General features: G+C 41.3%; 1 protein-coding gene across 1 annotated transcript in view; it reads left to right on the forward strand.

Moving 5' to 3' along the window:
* Positions 1 to 7,097: 7,097 nt before the first annotated feature.
* LOC143749786 (uncharacterized) overlaps positions 7,098 to 16,483 on the forward strand; it is a 28,348-nt gene continuing 18,962 nt past the window's right edge. The window contains exon 1 of the mRNA XM_077242309.1: positions 7,098 to 7,269. Within this exon, the coding sequence (XP_077098424.1) occupies positions 7,200 to 7,269 (70 nt within the window). The 5' untranslated portion in view covers positions 7,098 to 7,199. The remainder of the gene's footprint in view (positions 7,270 to 16,483) is intronic.

Raw genomic sequence — 16,483 nt, forward strand, 5'->3', positions numbered from 1 at the left:
GGTCGGTCAAATGCCTGAAAGATGAGTTTATCTATAGATCTACCTGTTGAGCCACTCGTGATCGACTAATTATACCGCAAAATAGTTAAAATCTCCCGTAATCTAGAGCGAGCGCGCACGCGAGACAGAGATTGTGCTTCAAACCGGGTAGCGCGCGCGCAACCTTGCGTGTGCAGAGACGCCCCCCGTTGGACAATGCCATCGCTCAGGATTCTGTTTGTGATGATAGCTTACTGTAACCGAATACCGAAATCTGGAAGTCCTTAAAGGCCCTTGCACACTGAGTCCGAAATTCGCGGCTGAAATTTTTGCACGTTAAAAAATAAAAACGACGTTATGTCAATCACACTTGCACACTACCGCCGAAACTTTAGTCCCTCGTTAAAAAAAATTGGATCGGGTTCGATTTTCTACGTTTTTCGTATCTGTAGATAGCAGTTTGAATGGTGTTTGAGTGGTGTTTTGACAATTCAGAGCCACCGAATTACGAATCCCAAAAAACGTATAGGCTACGAAAATGTCGGACTCTGCAAGGGCCTTCAGTAGCTAGGTCTACAGTCTGTGTGCCGAGCTTTCTTTTACTGTCTATGGTGCCGAGGTAAATTTAGCTAGTAGCTGTAGCCTGTCACTGATTGAGTAGCTACACTATTTGTTCAGATACTTTGCTCAAAACCAGTCGGATTTATGTAGGGCCCTAAGAATTACGTTTTATTTTTTCCTAAATTTCGTTTTATTTCTTTTTTCCAAATGTCTTTTTTTCGGTTTAAAAATTTTGGAATATCATTTTTTACCTTTTTCTCGTATTTTACCACAAAAGAGTGTTTTTTTATGTTTATGTATAAAATGTAACGTTATACAAATGAAATAAAAATGACCAGCGTCTGTCTCCTGTTCTCTGCTGTTAGCGAGCAGCTGCTCTCTCCCCGGGTCTCAGTGCTTGTTTTCAACAGAAACACAAAAAAGCCTGCTCTCCATTGTCTGTTGAGAATTTATGGAAGAACCATATTTCATGTATAAGGGTAATAATTTAATATTCATGTTAAGACAGTTAATGTGATAAATAATTTTTAAGAAAATTGATGCTTTACGTTGTATTAGAAAGGACAGTAATGGTAATACAGTTCATTTTAATGTTTTGAAAGGAAAATGTATTAAAAGATGAATGTTACATGTATGTTTAAAAGAGAAATATATTACAATTTAAAAATGGTGCTAAAAATATAAAGTGATTGGAAAGCTGTTTAAAAATATACATAATTCCTTATAAAAGTCAGTAATATCATTTGTGTTATTTAAAATGCAGATTGTGAATTCATGATGAATAAGTGTTTTGTTTGCACTAAAATATCCATCCTCCACGAGCAACCCTTAAAATTTCCCTGACATTTTCGTGTTATAATTGATCTTATTACCAGCATGACAAGGCTTGCTTTAAAATTGGCCCCCATCACAAAAAATGTCACTTTTTCCTTCCCCTGAGATGATGAGCGGTCAGAGTCCATCTACAGTTAGTGATGATGACACAGGTGAAACTTGTTTAGTCACTATTGAAGACTCATAAGTGAAATTGAAAAGCGTGTGTGCGCGTGCGTGTGCGTGTGTGCGCAGGAGTGGATTTCTGCCGTGATCCAGCATTCTGGTGTCGTGGTTCAAGTTGAGACGTGATCAGCCTCCTAAAGAAAGCCGTGAAGAAGTACGGGGTGAGACAGAAACATTAACACTTTCCTTTTGTAATTCAGATCTACAGTAAATAAATCAGTTGTGTTCTCACACACACACCTCCTTGAATCATTTTACTTAATTTATCTCCCTACTTAGGTCTTCTGTCACTTTGCCGTGGGCCTTGCAAGGACAAACAACTTGCCTTCATCTTCTCCTGGTATCCTGGTGTCGTGGACCAAGGGGTTCAAGTTGAGACGTGGTCAGTGTAAAGAAGCATGGAGTGAGACAGAAACATCAAATATGGATTGGCCTTGCAAAATCTGTGAATTTGCGACCCCTACTAAAGACGAGTTGTTGAAACATTATAGGTTACGTCATATCCGCGGTTGGCAACTTCTGCCATGTCCTTACATGGATTGTTTTTGTTCATTTAAATCATGGGGTAGCCTAAAATCACATATATCAAGGAAACACTCAACTCACTCAAGAGTAAGAACCTCTGAAATACTCAGTTTCTGTTGCCAGGTCTGTAATGTAGGCACATTCTCCACCGAAAAAGAGTATTTTGAACACCTTCGTCAACATTTGAAAAAGCAAGAAACTGTCATCTGTGTTTTCAAAAATTGCAATTTCAAAACTAATATCTGTGGAACCTTTGCTTCGCATAAAAATCGCAAGCATACTCCCCACTCATTAGATGAGTTCAAAGACGATGTGATAAAGAGGTATGAAAACCCTTCACAAGCAGATCAGTGCAGTGATGGAGTAAATCAGGAGGGTGAGCAGTCTGATATTGATGAGCTTAGAGATGATGATGTAAGAGTACTGCCAAAGTTGATTGAAAGAAGCTTGGCTCATTTAATGTTGAAATTAGAGAGTTCCTTTCATGTACCCAACCAATGCATTGATGAGCTTGTAGAGGAGTTGCATTTTATTTCTCATTCAGCCTCTGCTCCCATCATGAAAGACATTTTACAGTCTTGCTTGAAGAGGCACAACTGTGAAATTGATGAAGCCATTGTATCTGAAATGGTGAACGACATTTGTGGGGCTAACCCTATTAGTTCTGCCCTCTGTGATGGTGGGCCTCTTTCCTCTGCCTTTAAAAGAAGAAAGTACTTTAACGAACACTTTTCTATCGTTGAACCGATTGAGTATGTTCTTAGTAGAGAGAGCAGCTTCCAGTATGTCCCCATTCTAAAGTCATTACTTCCGGTTTTTAGCAAGAAAGATATACAGGACCTGATCTTGAGTGAGGCAGAAGCTCAGAGAAATGTGTACAAGTCATTTCATGACGGCACCTTTTACAAAACCAATGAGCTGTTCTCAGGAAGTGATCTTACCATTGCTCTCAATCTCTATGTGGATGACTTTGAGATATGCAATCCTATTGGTACATCCAGGAAAAAACACAAAATCACAGCTGTGTATTGGGTGTTAGCTGATGTCCCCTCATTGCTCAGATCTGAACTAAACTCTTATCTTCTTAGCTATCCTGTGCAAGGCTGAGGATGTGAAGAAATTTGGTTACAGTGCTGTGTTGGAGCCATTGCTCAAAGATCTTGTGTATTTAGAGGAGGAAGGACTGTATGTTCCAGCATTAGGCAGAAGAGTCAAAGGCACAGTGTTTAGTGTGGTTGCAGACAATCTAGGAGCCCATTCTTTAGGGGGATTTGTTGAGAGCTTTTCCAGTTCACACGTCTGCAGATTTTGTCTAGGTGAAAAGTCACAAGATGGAGAAGTGAGAACAGGGGCATTCCCACCCAGAACGAAAGAACAACACGCACTGCATATTCAGGCTGTACAGGAGAATAATAGTTTGGTGCATGTGTATGGCGTGAAGAGACAGTGTGCTCTGACAGCAAAACTGAAATATTTTGATGTTTTGTCTGGGTATCCATTGACTTTGCGTGAGGGAGAAGCTCACATCACACACACACACACACACACACACACACACACACGCACACACACACACACTCGTGTTCTTGTGGTTTCTATGATAGTATGAACACCTAGTGTGTGAAGTCCAAAGTTATGAGAAAGTTATTAGTATATAAAAGGATGACCTCTGTTCTCTGAGGGTGTTAGTGTATTTTGAACTTTATATGCAGTGCCTTCTTTTGCTGGATATTTTTCCTGAAGTTATTCTGGAGTATGAGCAGTCTGATATTGATGAGAGAAGAGATGATGATGCGAGTACTTCCAAAGTTGATTGAAAAGAAGCTTTGCTCATTTGATGTTGAAATTACTGCCTTGAATGTACAGCCACCTGTCATTTTTTTGTGATCATTTTCATGTGTACAAGTCGATGGTGATTCATGCACAGGGTTTTACTTGTATAACACTGTTCCTCCTCACAAAGCTTCTGGGTACATGTTTTGTGTCTTAGGAGAATGTAACCTACAAATGCTGCTGTTTGCACTTTTAAAGGGATAGTTCAACCCAAAATGTAAATTCTGTCAGTAATTACTCTCCCTCATGTTTTTCCAACCCCGTTAGACTTTCGTTCTTCGGAACACAAATTAAGATATTTGTGATTAAATCTGAGAGCTGGATCACTCCTCCATAGGCTTCTAAGGGATTGAAACTTGACAGCCCTGAAAAGTCATTAAAGACATCGTTAAAATAGTCCAAGTGACTACAGTGGCTCAATATTAAATTTATCAAGTGACGAGAATACTTTTATGAGCGCAAAAAAACAAACAAAAATAACGACTTCATTCAAGTATTCATTTCCTTCTCTGTGGGCCTCGAGATTTCACGTAGTGTAACAGCGTAGAAGTGCTTCTGGTTGAACGTCACACGCATCACACACATGACCAGCGTCGGCCAATAGTGAGGCTACGTGTGACGCATGACACAGAAGCACTTCTACGCTGTTACACTACGTGAAATCTCGAAGCCGACAGAGAAGGAAATGAATACTTGAATAAAGTCGTTATTTTTGTTTGTTTTGCGCTCAATAAGTATTCTCATCACTTAATAAATTTAAGGTTGAGTCACTGTAGTCACTTGGACTATTTTAACAATGTCTTTAATGACTTTTCTGGGCTGGCAAGTTTCAATCTCTTAGAAGCCTATGGAGGAGTGATCCAGCTCTCAGATTTAATCACAAATATCTTAATTTGTGTTCCGAAGAACGAAAGTCTAACGGGGTTGGAACAACATGAGGGAGAGTAATTACTGACAGAATTTACATTTTGGGGTGAACTATCCCTTTAATTAAGGATTTAGTGCTACTGTTAATTAAACAATCTGAATTTCTGTTCTTTTTGCTGTTCGGTTGCCAGGTTGCCAGCCCCCTCATGCCTCTAAATAAACCTACTATAGCAACCTTTCAGAAGGTGTTTGTCATCTTCTTGCTGTTTTCCCTCAGGCATCCTCAAACAAACAAACACACACACCATCCTTATGTTCCTCAGATTGTGTTGTAATCATTTGATTTTAACTGCTTCTTGCTTCACAGAGACAGCAAGGCTCTGTAGCTACACCTAATTTCTGGGGGATTCCAGCTTAGCTTGGCTAAAGAAGTTTTCTCAAGGTCATGACAGAAGAGCAGACACAGCACATGGTAAGCCTGAATATCATGTGGAAAAAAGTGACCATTAATGTTGTCTGTTTATATTTTAAAAATTGAATTCCTCTCTGAAGTCCTTATTGTCCCATCAAAAATCTCAAACTCTCTTGATCAAAGACCCAAATGTCTTCAGGAGGCATTGCATTGCGATAGCCTGTGTTTCGCAGGAGGCTAAGTTGATAATAACTTAGCCTCAGTTCAGAAATGTGTTTTATTGTGGCCAAAAAACTTCTTCACCTAACTTAATAATTTTCAACATGAATGCAAGTAATTAAATTGATCCAACATAATGTTTTAAGTAAGTTGATTCAACAATGTTTTAAGTAAGGTGAAAAAGATTTTAGGCAACAAAAAAATATATGTTAACCGTTTCCACTAGAATTTCTAAGTTAAGACTGCTGGCAGAATTACATTAATTCAAAGCAATTTTTTGAGTATGGTGAATTACCTTTTAGGCCACAATAAAACACATTTTTAAGTAACATGAACTTAAAACATTATGTTGAATCAACTTAATTACTTGCATTCATGTTGAAAATTATTAAGTTGATTCAACATAATGTTTTAAGTTCATGTTACTTAAAAATGTGTTTTATTGTGGCCTAAAAGGTAATTCACCATACTCAAAAAATTGCTTTGAATTAATGTAATTCTGCCAGCAGTCTTAACTTAGAAATTCTAGTGGAAACGGTTAACATATATTTTTTTGTTGACCCAATGTTTTATTTTTTAGAGTGGGCCTACTCAAGTAAGTTCATCTCCAGCATTTCATTGTCAGATACACTCAGAAACCCGTCAAAATAAAAGTTCTATTTGCATCTGTATTGTGAACCTCAAATAAATGTTAAGTAGTGAATATTTTGTAATGTTTTCATTTCTAATAATCTAGGATTTTTTTTAACACATTTAAAATAATTCCACAGATCCCCCCCCCCCCCCCCCCAAAAAAAAGATTTATTAATATATATATTGCTATAACCAATAACATATTTGATTGTGAATATATACATATATATATAGGCCTAATAATTAAAACTATTCCGCATAATTCCACAGATTGCATGTGGCCCAGGTAGGAGGGCCCCTTAACAGAATTTAGCTTAGGGCCCCAGGGATCGGCTCTGCTGGTCAGAATTATTTGCCCCCTTGGTATATATAATCAAAGATGGCTGTAAAAAATAAATCTGCATTGTTAATCCTTTTGATATTTTATTAAAACATTTTGTTTTAAAAATTCTGTAAATGGTGGACATTTTTTGTAAGCGCAACCTGAATTGGGTGCTGGTTTAAAGTCAATATTTGTGTGGGAAGGTTGCCATGATGACATTTATAAATCACCCTTATAGAACTAATAAATAGAACTAATCTTGTATGCAAGTTACTTGATATTGGTGTACCATATAAATATAAAAATATATGTACGCAAAAACAATCAAAATGTATCATAGCATCTCTTAGATATGATGCAAAAAATATATAATTGATTATCAGTTTGTTTAATGGTTTATCTTCTTCAATACAGTAAATTTCCCCACTGAAATAAAGATATGGTAGCCAATTGTATGATAGCACAGAAGTGCAAAGTTTGTTTAAAATATGAATTGTGATTTGAAACATTTATTTTGTTGTACTTGATTGTTATATATAATGTCTACCTGTAACTAAAGGTCAGAATATATATTTATTCCTTAGATATTGCTTATTTTAGGTTTTTGATAACAGTGTGTTTTTATGTAAATGTGAACTGTAATAAAAATAAATAAGTTCAAATCTAATCCCTATTTTCTTTTATACATAAATTTAGCATTCAGTTCTTTTCATAACAGGCAGTGAGTAAAAAAAGCGGTTTCTGTGAACAGGAAATAATACGTCACCCCACAAAAAGAGCAGATACTTTGAGAGCAGAACAGGGAAGAAAACAGACACAAAACAAGTGAGTTAAGTAAACCAGTCAAAGATGATATTATTAGTCAGTCTTTTCCTTGGGAATATTCCTTCATTTGCATTTTCAGCATCATCTGAACCAAGTGAGTATGGTATAACTGCTATTTTGAAAATAAAATGTTTTTTCTTTATTGATTAGATTTGACATTATGTTGCTTTTACAAAACATATAACTCAAAGTATAAAAACACAAGGTTTACAAAAGTAATTTCTAAACGACTTAAATCATGCTAGGGTACGTCGTCTTTTTATTAATTTCCTCCCCATTTTGTGGTTTTATACGCATTTTAAAACTACGGAAGTAACGTGGTTGTACAACATTTAAGATGTTAAAATATAATATGTTAACATATAGGACCTAAAAAGTCTGGCCACATAGATTATTTCATCAGAAGAGGTGACCATTTAGTAGGCTACTACTCAGGAAATGAAGTTCTTCAGCAACCTGTCGCTGAGAAGTTGACAAAATGTTCAGACCATCGCTTTCCAAAATGTCTGATCTGCCATGATGTGTACACGCACGAAACATGAGCTTACAAGCTTTTCTGTTTAGTTTTTTACAGAAATGACTGAATAAAAATAGTCTAAGAATTCTTATGCTGGACATATTATTTCACTTTTAATTTTAATCAGTAAGATTGAATAAAATAGTGTTTTTGATTAAAAAAAATACATATTTCCTGTATGTATACGTGTATGTCTGGTCCTCTGGGGCCTCAGTTGTAACCGTTGCGTACGCACAAAACAGGCCCTGAAACGCCACTTCTGACATAAGTTGTGATTTATAAAAACAAACTTGACTGAAAATGTGCGCATCTGCATGCAAACTCTGATACGAACGTTTTGTAGACGGAGCAGTTGTTTGGCGACACCGATGGTGAGCTGGAGTTAAATTACTTTTTGGTCACTTTTAGATAGAAAATGTAAAGAAAATTAAACATATTATGGATTAACCATATGGGTAACTGGACAAGTGCCAGTGCCACGTCCAGGTGGGCACCACGCAAATATTTATTTTCTCTTTTAAAACAAGCGATTCATTTTCAAACGTATTTCTAGCCTAGGCCTATACTATACCCTTTCATCAGAACGTTCTAAATTCCCAGAATATTTTGTTGAAAGTTTATTATTTTCATTATTTTAATTTTCATTATTTATTTATTTTTTGGACGAGCGTTACTAGGCTACGTAATGCGTTTCATTTCAACGCCCAAATCACACCATGTCCACTGAAACGGCGCAGAGCTAGTGCTTTTGCAGGATGCTTTGTTTAAATGTATATCTTGAAGTGAAACAGATGTTTATCATTATGCCTGTAACAGTTGGGTTCACTAGTTCTAAAATGTTAATTGTTGCATAGGCTACTTGCAGCAAGATGTCTATAACATTTGAGTTTATCATTTAGTAATTTATAATTTCTTAATATGAAATACTTTTGAGTATAGTAAAATAATATGTTCAAGTCCTCCTGGGAAGTTCGTACTTACGAGGTGGGAAGTCGTGTTTACGACGGCAGGTGCGTTCAAGTCATATACAGTATAAGAAGTGGACAGAGCCATCTCATTGGAACTCAGTTGAGACAGTTGAAGCCCATTTTTAGCGATTTTTGAGCACTTCCGTTCCTGACGCTCAGACTCAAACCGACTCAAACTAAGCTTGATGACGTAAGCAACCTGTCTGACAGACGTAAATCTTCTAGTAGCTGTGCGTGAAAATTGCCAACGTTAATCACTTCATATGTATTCACTTACCACATACCGAATTATTTCCAATTCCCCAAAAACGTTTTTGAAATAATTTATCCCGTTGCTTTTATGGACTCATTATCTATGGGCTTCTCCCTTGACGGGACGTCCCCCTGATTGCCTGCGAGCTTCTCCTCCTGTCTATACGGTAATGTCTCTATTGTGCGACATAAAGTCGCGTGGTTATGACGCAATCGTTAGCCTGTTTTTAACAAAAACGGCTTCTACTTGGCCATAACGTAAGATACAAAGTAATGGAGCCTTTTATACATTATCGTGTTTATTTATAAATAAATAATGGACAAATGAAGTCTTTGGACGCCTCAGATGTAAAGTTATTCGCTGTCAAAGTGACGCCAAAATTAATGGGAGTCAATGGAATGCGAACAGCAGGTGAAGTTCTGCTACAATGGCGGCTCCCGCGAAGATTCAACTTCCGGCTGATGGATTACCCCCTTGGTTCAAGTGAAGTCACTTTCGTCGGAGTAAGATGGCGTTGTATACTTTCTCTTAAATGAGCATTATGTAGGATTGTGGCCAAAACTGGTACTGCAATCACTTTCAAATTACTGTAGAGCGGTGTATCCCCTTCCCCTCCTCCCTGACTCGAGGTTGCCAGATAGGCTACAGGATACAGCAAGAACGTAGGCTGCTACAGAAGCTTCCAATGGCAAGTGACGAGTCCTACACAGTAGGCTAAGTTTTTTTTCTGTTAATTATGTTTATGCTTCAAATTAGAGATGTTTTGCAAAGTAATTATATATCGAAAAAATTTACTAATGGCGATTAGCCAAATATAATAGTAAAGATTTACGCTCGTATGTGACAGTACATTGTTAGAACAGTAGCTGTTAGTATACTAATGGTAGGTATCTGTCATTAACGTAAGTACAAGCACAAGCCTCGGTCGCTGTGTGTAACCGATATCAAAGATACAGCTATTCATTTAGCTGAAAGCGACCAGCTGTATTTTTAACTTACTCTGCAGTACACGTCCATAACGCTAAAATATGTGATGTGAAAGATTACATGTCATTCTATTATTTTTGGCTGTAGAACTTGCATGATAAACAAGTAGGCTACAAAACGTTCCAAGTGGGACACATTATTCACATCATAGGCTACGATGTGCTTTACATTGGTGTTATGGACGTTAGAAAAAGTTATTTTACCGTGGAATTGCGCCTATACTGCTTCCAATTCGATGACCCACCTCCTCCATATGAGCTAACGTAACGTTACTTTGCACGAACATGCATAACTTTGTTCGACTGTCATGAATATTTGAAATGTCCATTTACATCAAGTACAAGTCAGCCAAACATGGGTGAATCTTACCTGTCCAGAAATTCTTCTCCGTTTTCAGCCGTCTCCATCTTTCAAAGGCATATCCTATACAGATCCTTGTTTTATTTCAGACTTTGTCACGAAATATTTCGGATTCATAACGAGTTTATGAGTTTATCTGATTCGCAACGTTAGACTTCCGACACGTTTGTAGCTGCAGCTGTGGTAACTAGAGCAGAGCTGGCAACCGGATGCCGCAACACTACTGACTTCGTGATTGGTAGATAGGTGGAGGGTGGCGCATCAGACCAAAACACAACATTACAACATCAACATCAGTTGAGGGCTGCAACTTCACTTTTTAAATGACAATAACCTGGCCGGACTACTGTTATCAGTGATATAAGTATTTGAAATGAACATGATTTCTTAATGTCTAGTGACATATCAGGGCGATTTTATGATTAATTTAAATAAATTTCTTACACACAGCTCCTTTAAGTAATTACACAAAAATACAGCAAGGTTCTTAAACTCTAGTTCTATAAAATGAGAACAATGATTTTCATATGGTGTGCTTTGCATTTTTATGTTTTAGTCAATTTATGAAGCCGCTGCAAACTTTATTGTTAGGCTACTACATTGTTTTTTTTAATAATGCTATCATATTCTGTGCTTACTGCGCTGTAAATAGAAAGCCTGACAAGATCATAGATACAGTGGGTTGGTCTGGGAACGCCCCCGGGAACGCCCCGTCACGTGATGTGAATTTAGCCCGTGAGGGAAAACATTAGGTGCGTTCCATTTGACAGGGTCCCTACGCAGTGTTCACTGCTCCCTACTCCCTGAACACGGTACATCAGTTGAAGTGGACTTCGCTGACAATAATCACTCATTTGGAATGCCCTGCAACGTCATCAAAGAAAGGCAACAACAGGGCAGATTATGATATAACTGAATACATTTTTTTTAATTTACTTTCCTTTCTAATTTAAAATCATATAATAGGCCTAAAGATACATTAATCACCCCAACCGTTCATAAATACTCTAGTTTGTATAATAATAACAATATTTATGAATACTCAATGCATACGTAAACTATGAGCCGTTAGAAATTTAAATTTAAAATCTCTTCCAACGGCTCTGCTCTATGGTTAGTTCAGACTGGTGACGCGATGCACAATGACAGTTGGTTGATTTTCGCTCTCAACTTCCTGTGAAGTGATGTATCGATGTTCCCTTATTCCCTACGCTGTTTGCAGTGCCCTTCGAACAGAACATGTTCATTCCCTTCTGATTGGAATCTCACTTAAGATGGCGAAATACCCTGTGAAGTCCACTTCGCATTCCACTTACGGTCGAATGGAACGCACCTATTGCCTTGGCGCTCATTGAAATACACGCGACAATCATGCCGAAGAGTTGCTGTGTCGTTTTCTGTACTGCCAATAAACAAACAAATTATGAATTGAAGTTCTACATCCTTCCTAATAAACACACAGAACCGGAAAGGACGACAAAATGGTTACAAGCACTAAATAGTATTGTAATACTTCTGTGATGTTCTGTAATACCTCTATAGTACTTCTATAGTATGTCCCAAAAATACTATAGTATTCCTATAGGATTACTATAATATTTTTTCCTAAAATACTACAAGATTCCTATAGTTGTTTTTCATAAGGGATGTCTCTTTCACATTAGTGTTATCAGCTGAAGGCTCGCTTGATAGGCCAATCGCTAAGGTCTACACTCAATACAGACTGCCGTCTGAGTTAGGGATCACTCAGTACAGTCCCTCGGCAACTTCGTACTACTGATCACCGTTTAACAAAAGGATTAATAGTTTGGAGTGAAGCATATATGTACAATTGGTAAGTGACAAGGTTTTATAGAGTTATAGTATGGAACATATGATTGAGTTATAGGCTAATGTTACCGGTAGCTTACCTGGAGATTCAACCAGATAGCAAAATGTGTCTGGAAACGACACCTCCGGCCATTTGGTCGGGTCATTGACCCAGTTTTTAATTAAATATGGGCAATCGTACCCTATTGCAGTTAATTTAGCAATATATCGTTGTCGGTCGGCAGGCGTCAATGCTTCGCAATAAGACATTTTGTCGTTCAAATACACATCATGATGATGTTTGTGGTGTTTTCCCCCACGCCGACCACGCCCCCCAACTATGACGCGTTGCCGCTAAATAGCTACCTTGAAGGATAGACATCAACTCGGTTACTAACGTAACCTCGGTTCCCTGAGAGGAGGGAACGAGTATTGCGTAAGTAGCTTACGCTATGGGAAAACTCCTTTTCTCGAGAATATTGAAGTCTTTATGTAAAACGCATTGCAGCTGGACAGCTGACAGCAATGAACGAAGGAAGCTCGGTCATTGGCTGTGCTGCGGCAACTTGCTCGAACCAATGACGGGGCGACTCTGAATGCGCGACCAAAGAGCGCGCTTCGCGCCCGCGCGCGTCAGAGCCCGCCAAGATGGGCGTGGCCAAGAGCTATTTATTGGCAGCTTACGCAATACTCGTTCCCTCCTCTCAGGGAACCGAGGTTACGTTAGTAACCGAGTCCTTCCCTTTCGAGAGGTCTCTCCTATTGCGTAAGTAGCTTACGCTATGGGAACACCATGCAAAACGCCGTGCGTGCTGAACTTCGCCTTATGATAGCCAGAGGCAGGTGCCTGAGCTGAAAAGCAAAGTTATCATCCAACTAGCCGGCAGAGGCGAGCTTTATATGTGGGAAAAATACAGAGCGGCTAGAAGGCGCTCAGTGTGACACAAGCACATACATAATCTAGATACGAACTCGTAGTTCAACTAGTATCATGCTGATAGTACATTGGAATGCAATGTCGGGACCTGTAGGTTGTAGAACCTGATAAATGTGGACGGTGAGGCCCAGCCTACCGCCGCACAAATATCCTCGATCGGTATCCCGCTCGACCATGCCCAGGAAGAAGCCACACTCCTGGTGGAGTGTGCTTTGACTCCCCAGGGGCATTGAAGTCCCTTAGCTTCATAAGCCAGCGCTATAGCCTCAACTATTCATTGAGAGATTCTCTGCTTTGAAACGGCGGAACCTTTCGTACGGCCGCCAAAGCATACAAACAGTTGTTCTGTCTGTCTGAATAGGGCAGAACGCTCCAAATACACTCTGAGAGCCCTAACGGGGCAGAGTAGATTAGCGTTGTGTTCGTCTGCTGGAGACGATAGCGCAGTTAGGGAGATAACCTGTGCTCTGAAGAGAGTGGTGAGCACTTTAGGAATATACCCATGTTTCGGTCTAAGGACGACCCTGCAGTCGTTAGGTCCGAATTCTAGGCAGGCAGCGCTTGTCGAAAGCGCGTGCAGGTCGCCCACTCTCTTGACCGAGGCGAGTGCCAGCAAGAGCGCAGTCTTGAGCGAGAGCTGTTTAAGGTGCACGGTTCGGAGTGGTTCGAACGGGGGCCCTTTAAGAGCGTCTAGGACAGTAGCTAGGTCCCAGATCGGAACTGAGGGGGGGCGTGAAGGGTTCCTCCTCCTAGCGCCCCTTAGGAAACGAATAATTAGGTCGTTTCATCCCAATGGACGTTCCATAACAGGGTTGTATGACGCTGTGATGGCCGCCACATATACTTTGAGCGTGGAGGGGGTGCGGCCCGCCTCCAGAAGCCCTTGTAGAAAAGCGAGTACGTTCGTAATCTCGCATGTCTCAGGGTTCAGGCCCTTGGCATTACACCAGTCACTGAACACTTTCCATTTCTGGGCATATAAGCGTCTCGTGGAGGGCGCCCGCGCCTCAGCGATGGTTTTTAGCGCTCCGCTCGTGAGGTTCCTGGGAACCCGTTGAAGGGCCATGCATGAAGGGCCCACAGATCGGGGCGGGGATGAAATATCATCCTGCTGGCCTGACTGAGGAGGTCTGGCCTCAGTGGAATCGGCCGTGGTGCAGATTGCATTTGCATCAGATCTGGAAACCATGTTTGGTTCTTCCAGAGTGGGGCTATCAGAAGCACTGCGTTTTTCTCCTCTCTGACCCGACTGATGACCTGTGGCAGCATCGCGATGGGGGAAAGGCATATAAGGGGCGGCTCGGCCAGCTCTGGGCGAGCGCGTCCGTGCTCTTCGTGAAGAAAAGAGAGCAGTGCGCGTTCTCCTTGGAGGCGAAGAGGTCGATCTCCGCTTTGCCAAAGGTTTTCCATAACCATTGAATCTTCAGCGGGTTGAGAGCCCATTCTCCTGGGAGAATCTTGTCTCAGGATAGCATGTCTGCCCCCTGGTTCAGGGCGCCTGGCACATGCGCTGCTCTCAGCGAGCGCAAGTTGTGCTGGGACCATAAAATTAGTCTCCTGGCCATTGAATGCATGGAGCTCGACCTGAGTCCACCCTGGCGATTTTTGTACGACACTACCGTCATGTTGTCCATTCGGACCAGGACGTGTTCGTTTTTTAGATGTGGAAGCAGGGCTCTGAGAGCCAAAGCGACCGCTTTCATCTCCAGACAGTTTATGTGTAGGCGCTTCTCCGGGTTTGACCAAAAGCCGGAGACAGGCCTGCCCTCGTAAAGGGCCCCCCAACCTATTTTGGAGGCATCTGTCGTTATCATCTTTCTCCTTGTGTTCACACCCAGACTCATGCCTGACTGGTACCAGTCGGCGGCTTTCCAGTGCGTCAGGGCTTTTATACAGCCGTGGTTTGCTCTGATTAAAAAGTGGCCCGAACGCCACGCGTGAGTAGGGACGCGGCTCTTGAGCCAGCGTTGGAGAGGGCGCATATGCAACAATCCTAGCTGGAGTACGGCCGATGCTGAGGCCATGAGACCGAGCATCCTCTGAAACCGCTTGACGGGGGCGCGCGTGCCCGCCCTGAATGATGTTGCAAGGCGCCGGATGGTGAGCGCGCGCTCTGATGAGAGACGCGCTGTCATTTGCATCGAGTCTAGAACTATTCCCAGGAAAGAAATCCTCTGGCTGGGAGATAGTATGCTTTTTGCAAAATTGATTCTTAGACCCAGGCATTCTAAATGGCTGATAATCCAAGATCTGTGTGTTATTAACTGACTCTCTGATTGTGCTAGGACCAGCCAATCGTCGAGATAATTCAGTATTCGCACTCCCCTTCGTCTCAAGGGGGAAAGTGCTGCGTCCATACATTTCGTGAATGTACGGGGAGCCAGGGACAGGCCGAACGGAAGTACTGTGTACTGGTAAGACTGTCCCTCGATAGCGAATCTCAGAAACGGCCTGTGATGAAGCGCTATTGGAATGTGAAAGTAAGCATCTTTCAGATCCACTGAGACAAACCAATCTCCTGGGCGTACTTGCGCGAGGATATGCTTGGTTGTTAACATTCTGAACGAGCGAATCATTAGTGCTTTGTTCAGGTGTCTGAGATCTAGGATGGGGCGGAGACCACCATCCTTTTTCGGGACGAGAAAATAGCGGCTGTAAAAACCTGCCTCGCTCATAGAGGGGGGAACAGTTTCCACAGCGACCTTTTCTATTAGTTTGCGCACCTCGGTGCGTAGAACCTGTGAACACTCCTTTCTCACTTTCGTCTCGACCACAGTCGTAAAACGTGGTGGTCTGCGAGCGAACTGGAGCGAGTATCCGTGCTTTACTATATTCAATACCCATTTCGGCATATCTGGAATGTTTTCCCATGCCGCTGCGTGTACAGATATGGGCTGAATACAGGCTAGGGGCGGGCCGCTGTGACGTAGGGACCCGGCCAGCGAATCGCCTGAGCTCGTAGCTCTCAGAGACGCGGGCGCGCGCTGAGCAGCTGAGTGAATGGGCGCGTGTGTGCTTACAACAGCGCGCGCTATGTCTGTAAAACTCGCAGCCTGAGCTGGGGTTGTGTTTGACACTGTAAGGACAGTGTTTATAAGTGGGGGTGCATAAACAGTGATAGGCACACGCGTCACTTTTATAATGTTTCCCGCTTTTACTGGGGATGAATTCATAACTGTGTGAACAGTGCTTGTGTGTAGTGGTGCGTACATGACCGTAGGCACGTGATCTACATTCATGGGGCGCGCAGCCTGAGCTGGGAATGAATTTGGCACTGTTTTGACAGTATCTGGGAATGCACACTTTGTGGACATGTGAACCCTTAGTGACACAGGCAGAAAAAGACTCTTTTTGTGTTTTCTGTGCGTCGCCGTAAAAACGGCGTTTGTTTGCAGGTGAGCGAGCTCTGTGACTGGCCCATTGACTGCTGTATGGACATTTCCAGCCGCCTGTAAGGGGACTGGGTAATGTTTGAGC

This window comes from Siphateles boraxobius, unplaced genomic scaffold (genome assembly GCF_051911475.1).
Source record: "Siphateles boraxobius isolate OS27281-9 unplaced genomic scaffold, OSU_SipBor_1 25, whole genome shotgun sequence".
Taxonomy (NCBI): domain Eukaryota; kingdom Metazoa; phylum Chordata; class Actinopteri; order Cypriniformes; family Leuciscidae; genus Siphateles; species Siphateles boraxobius.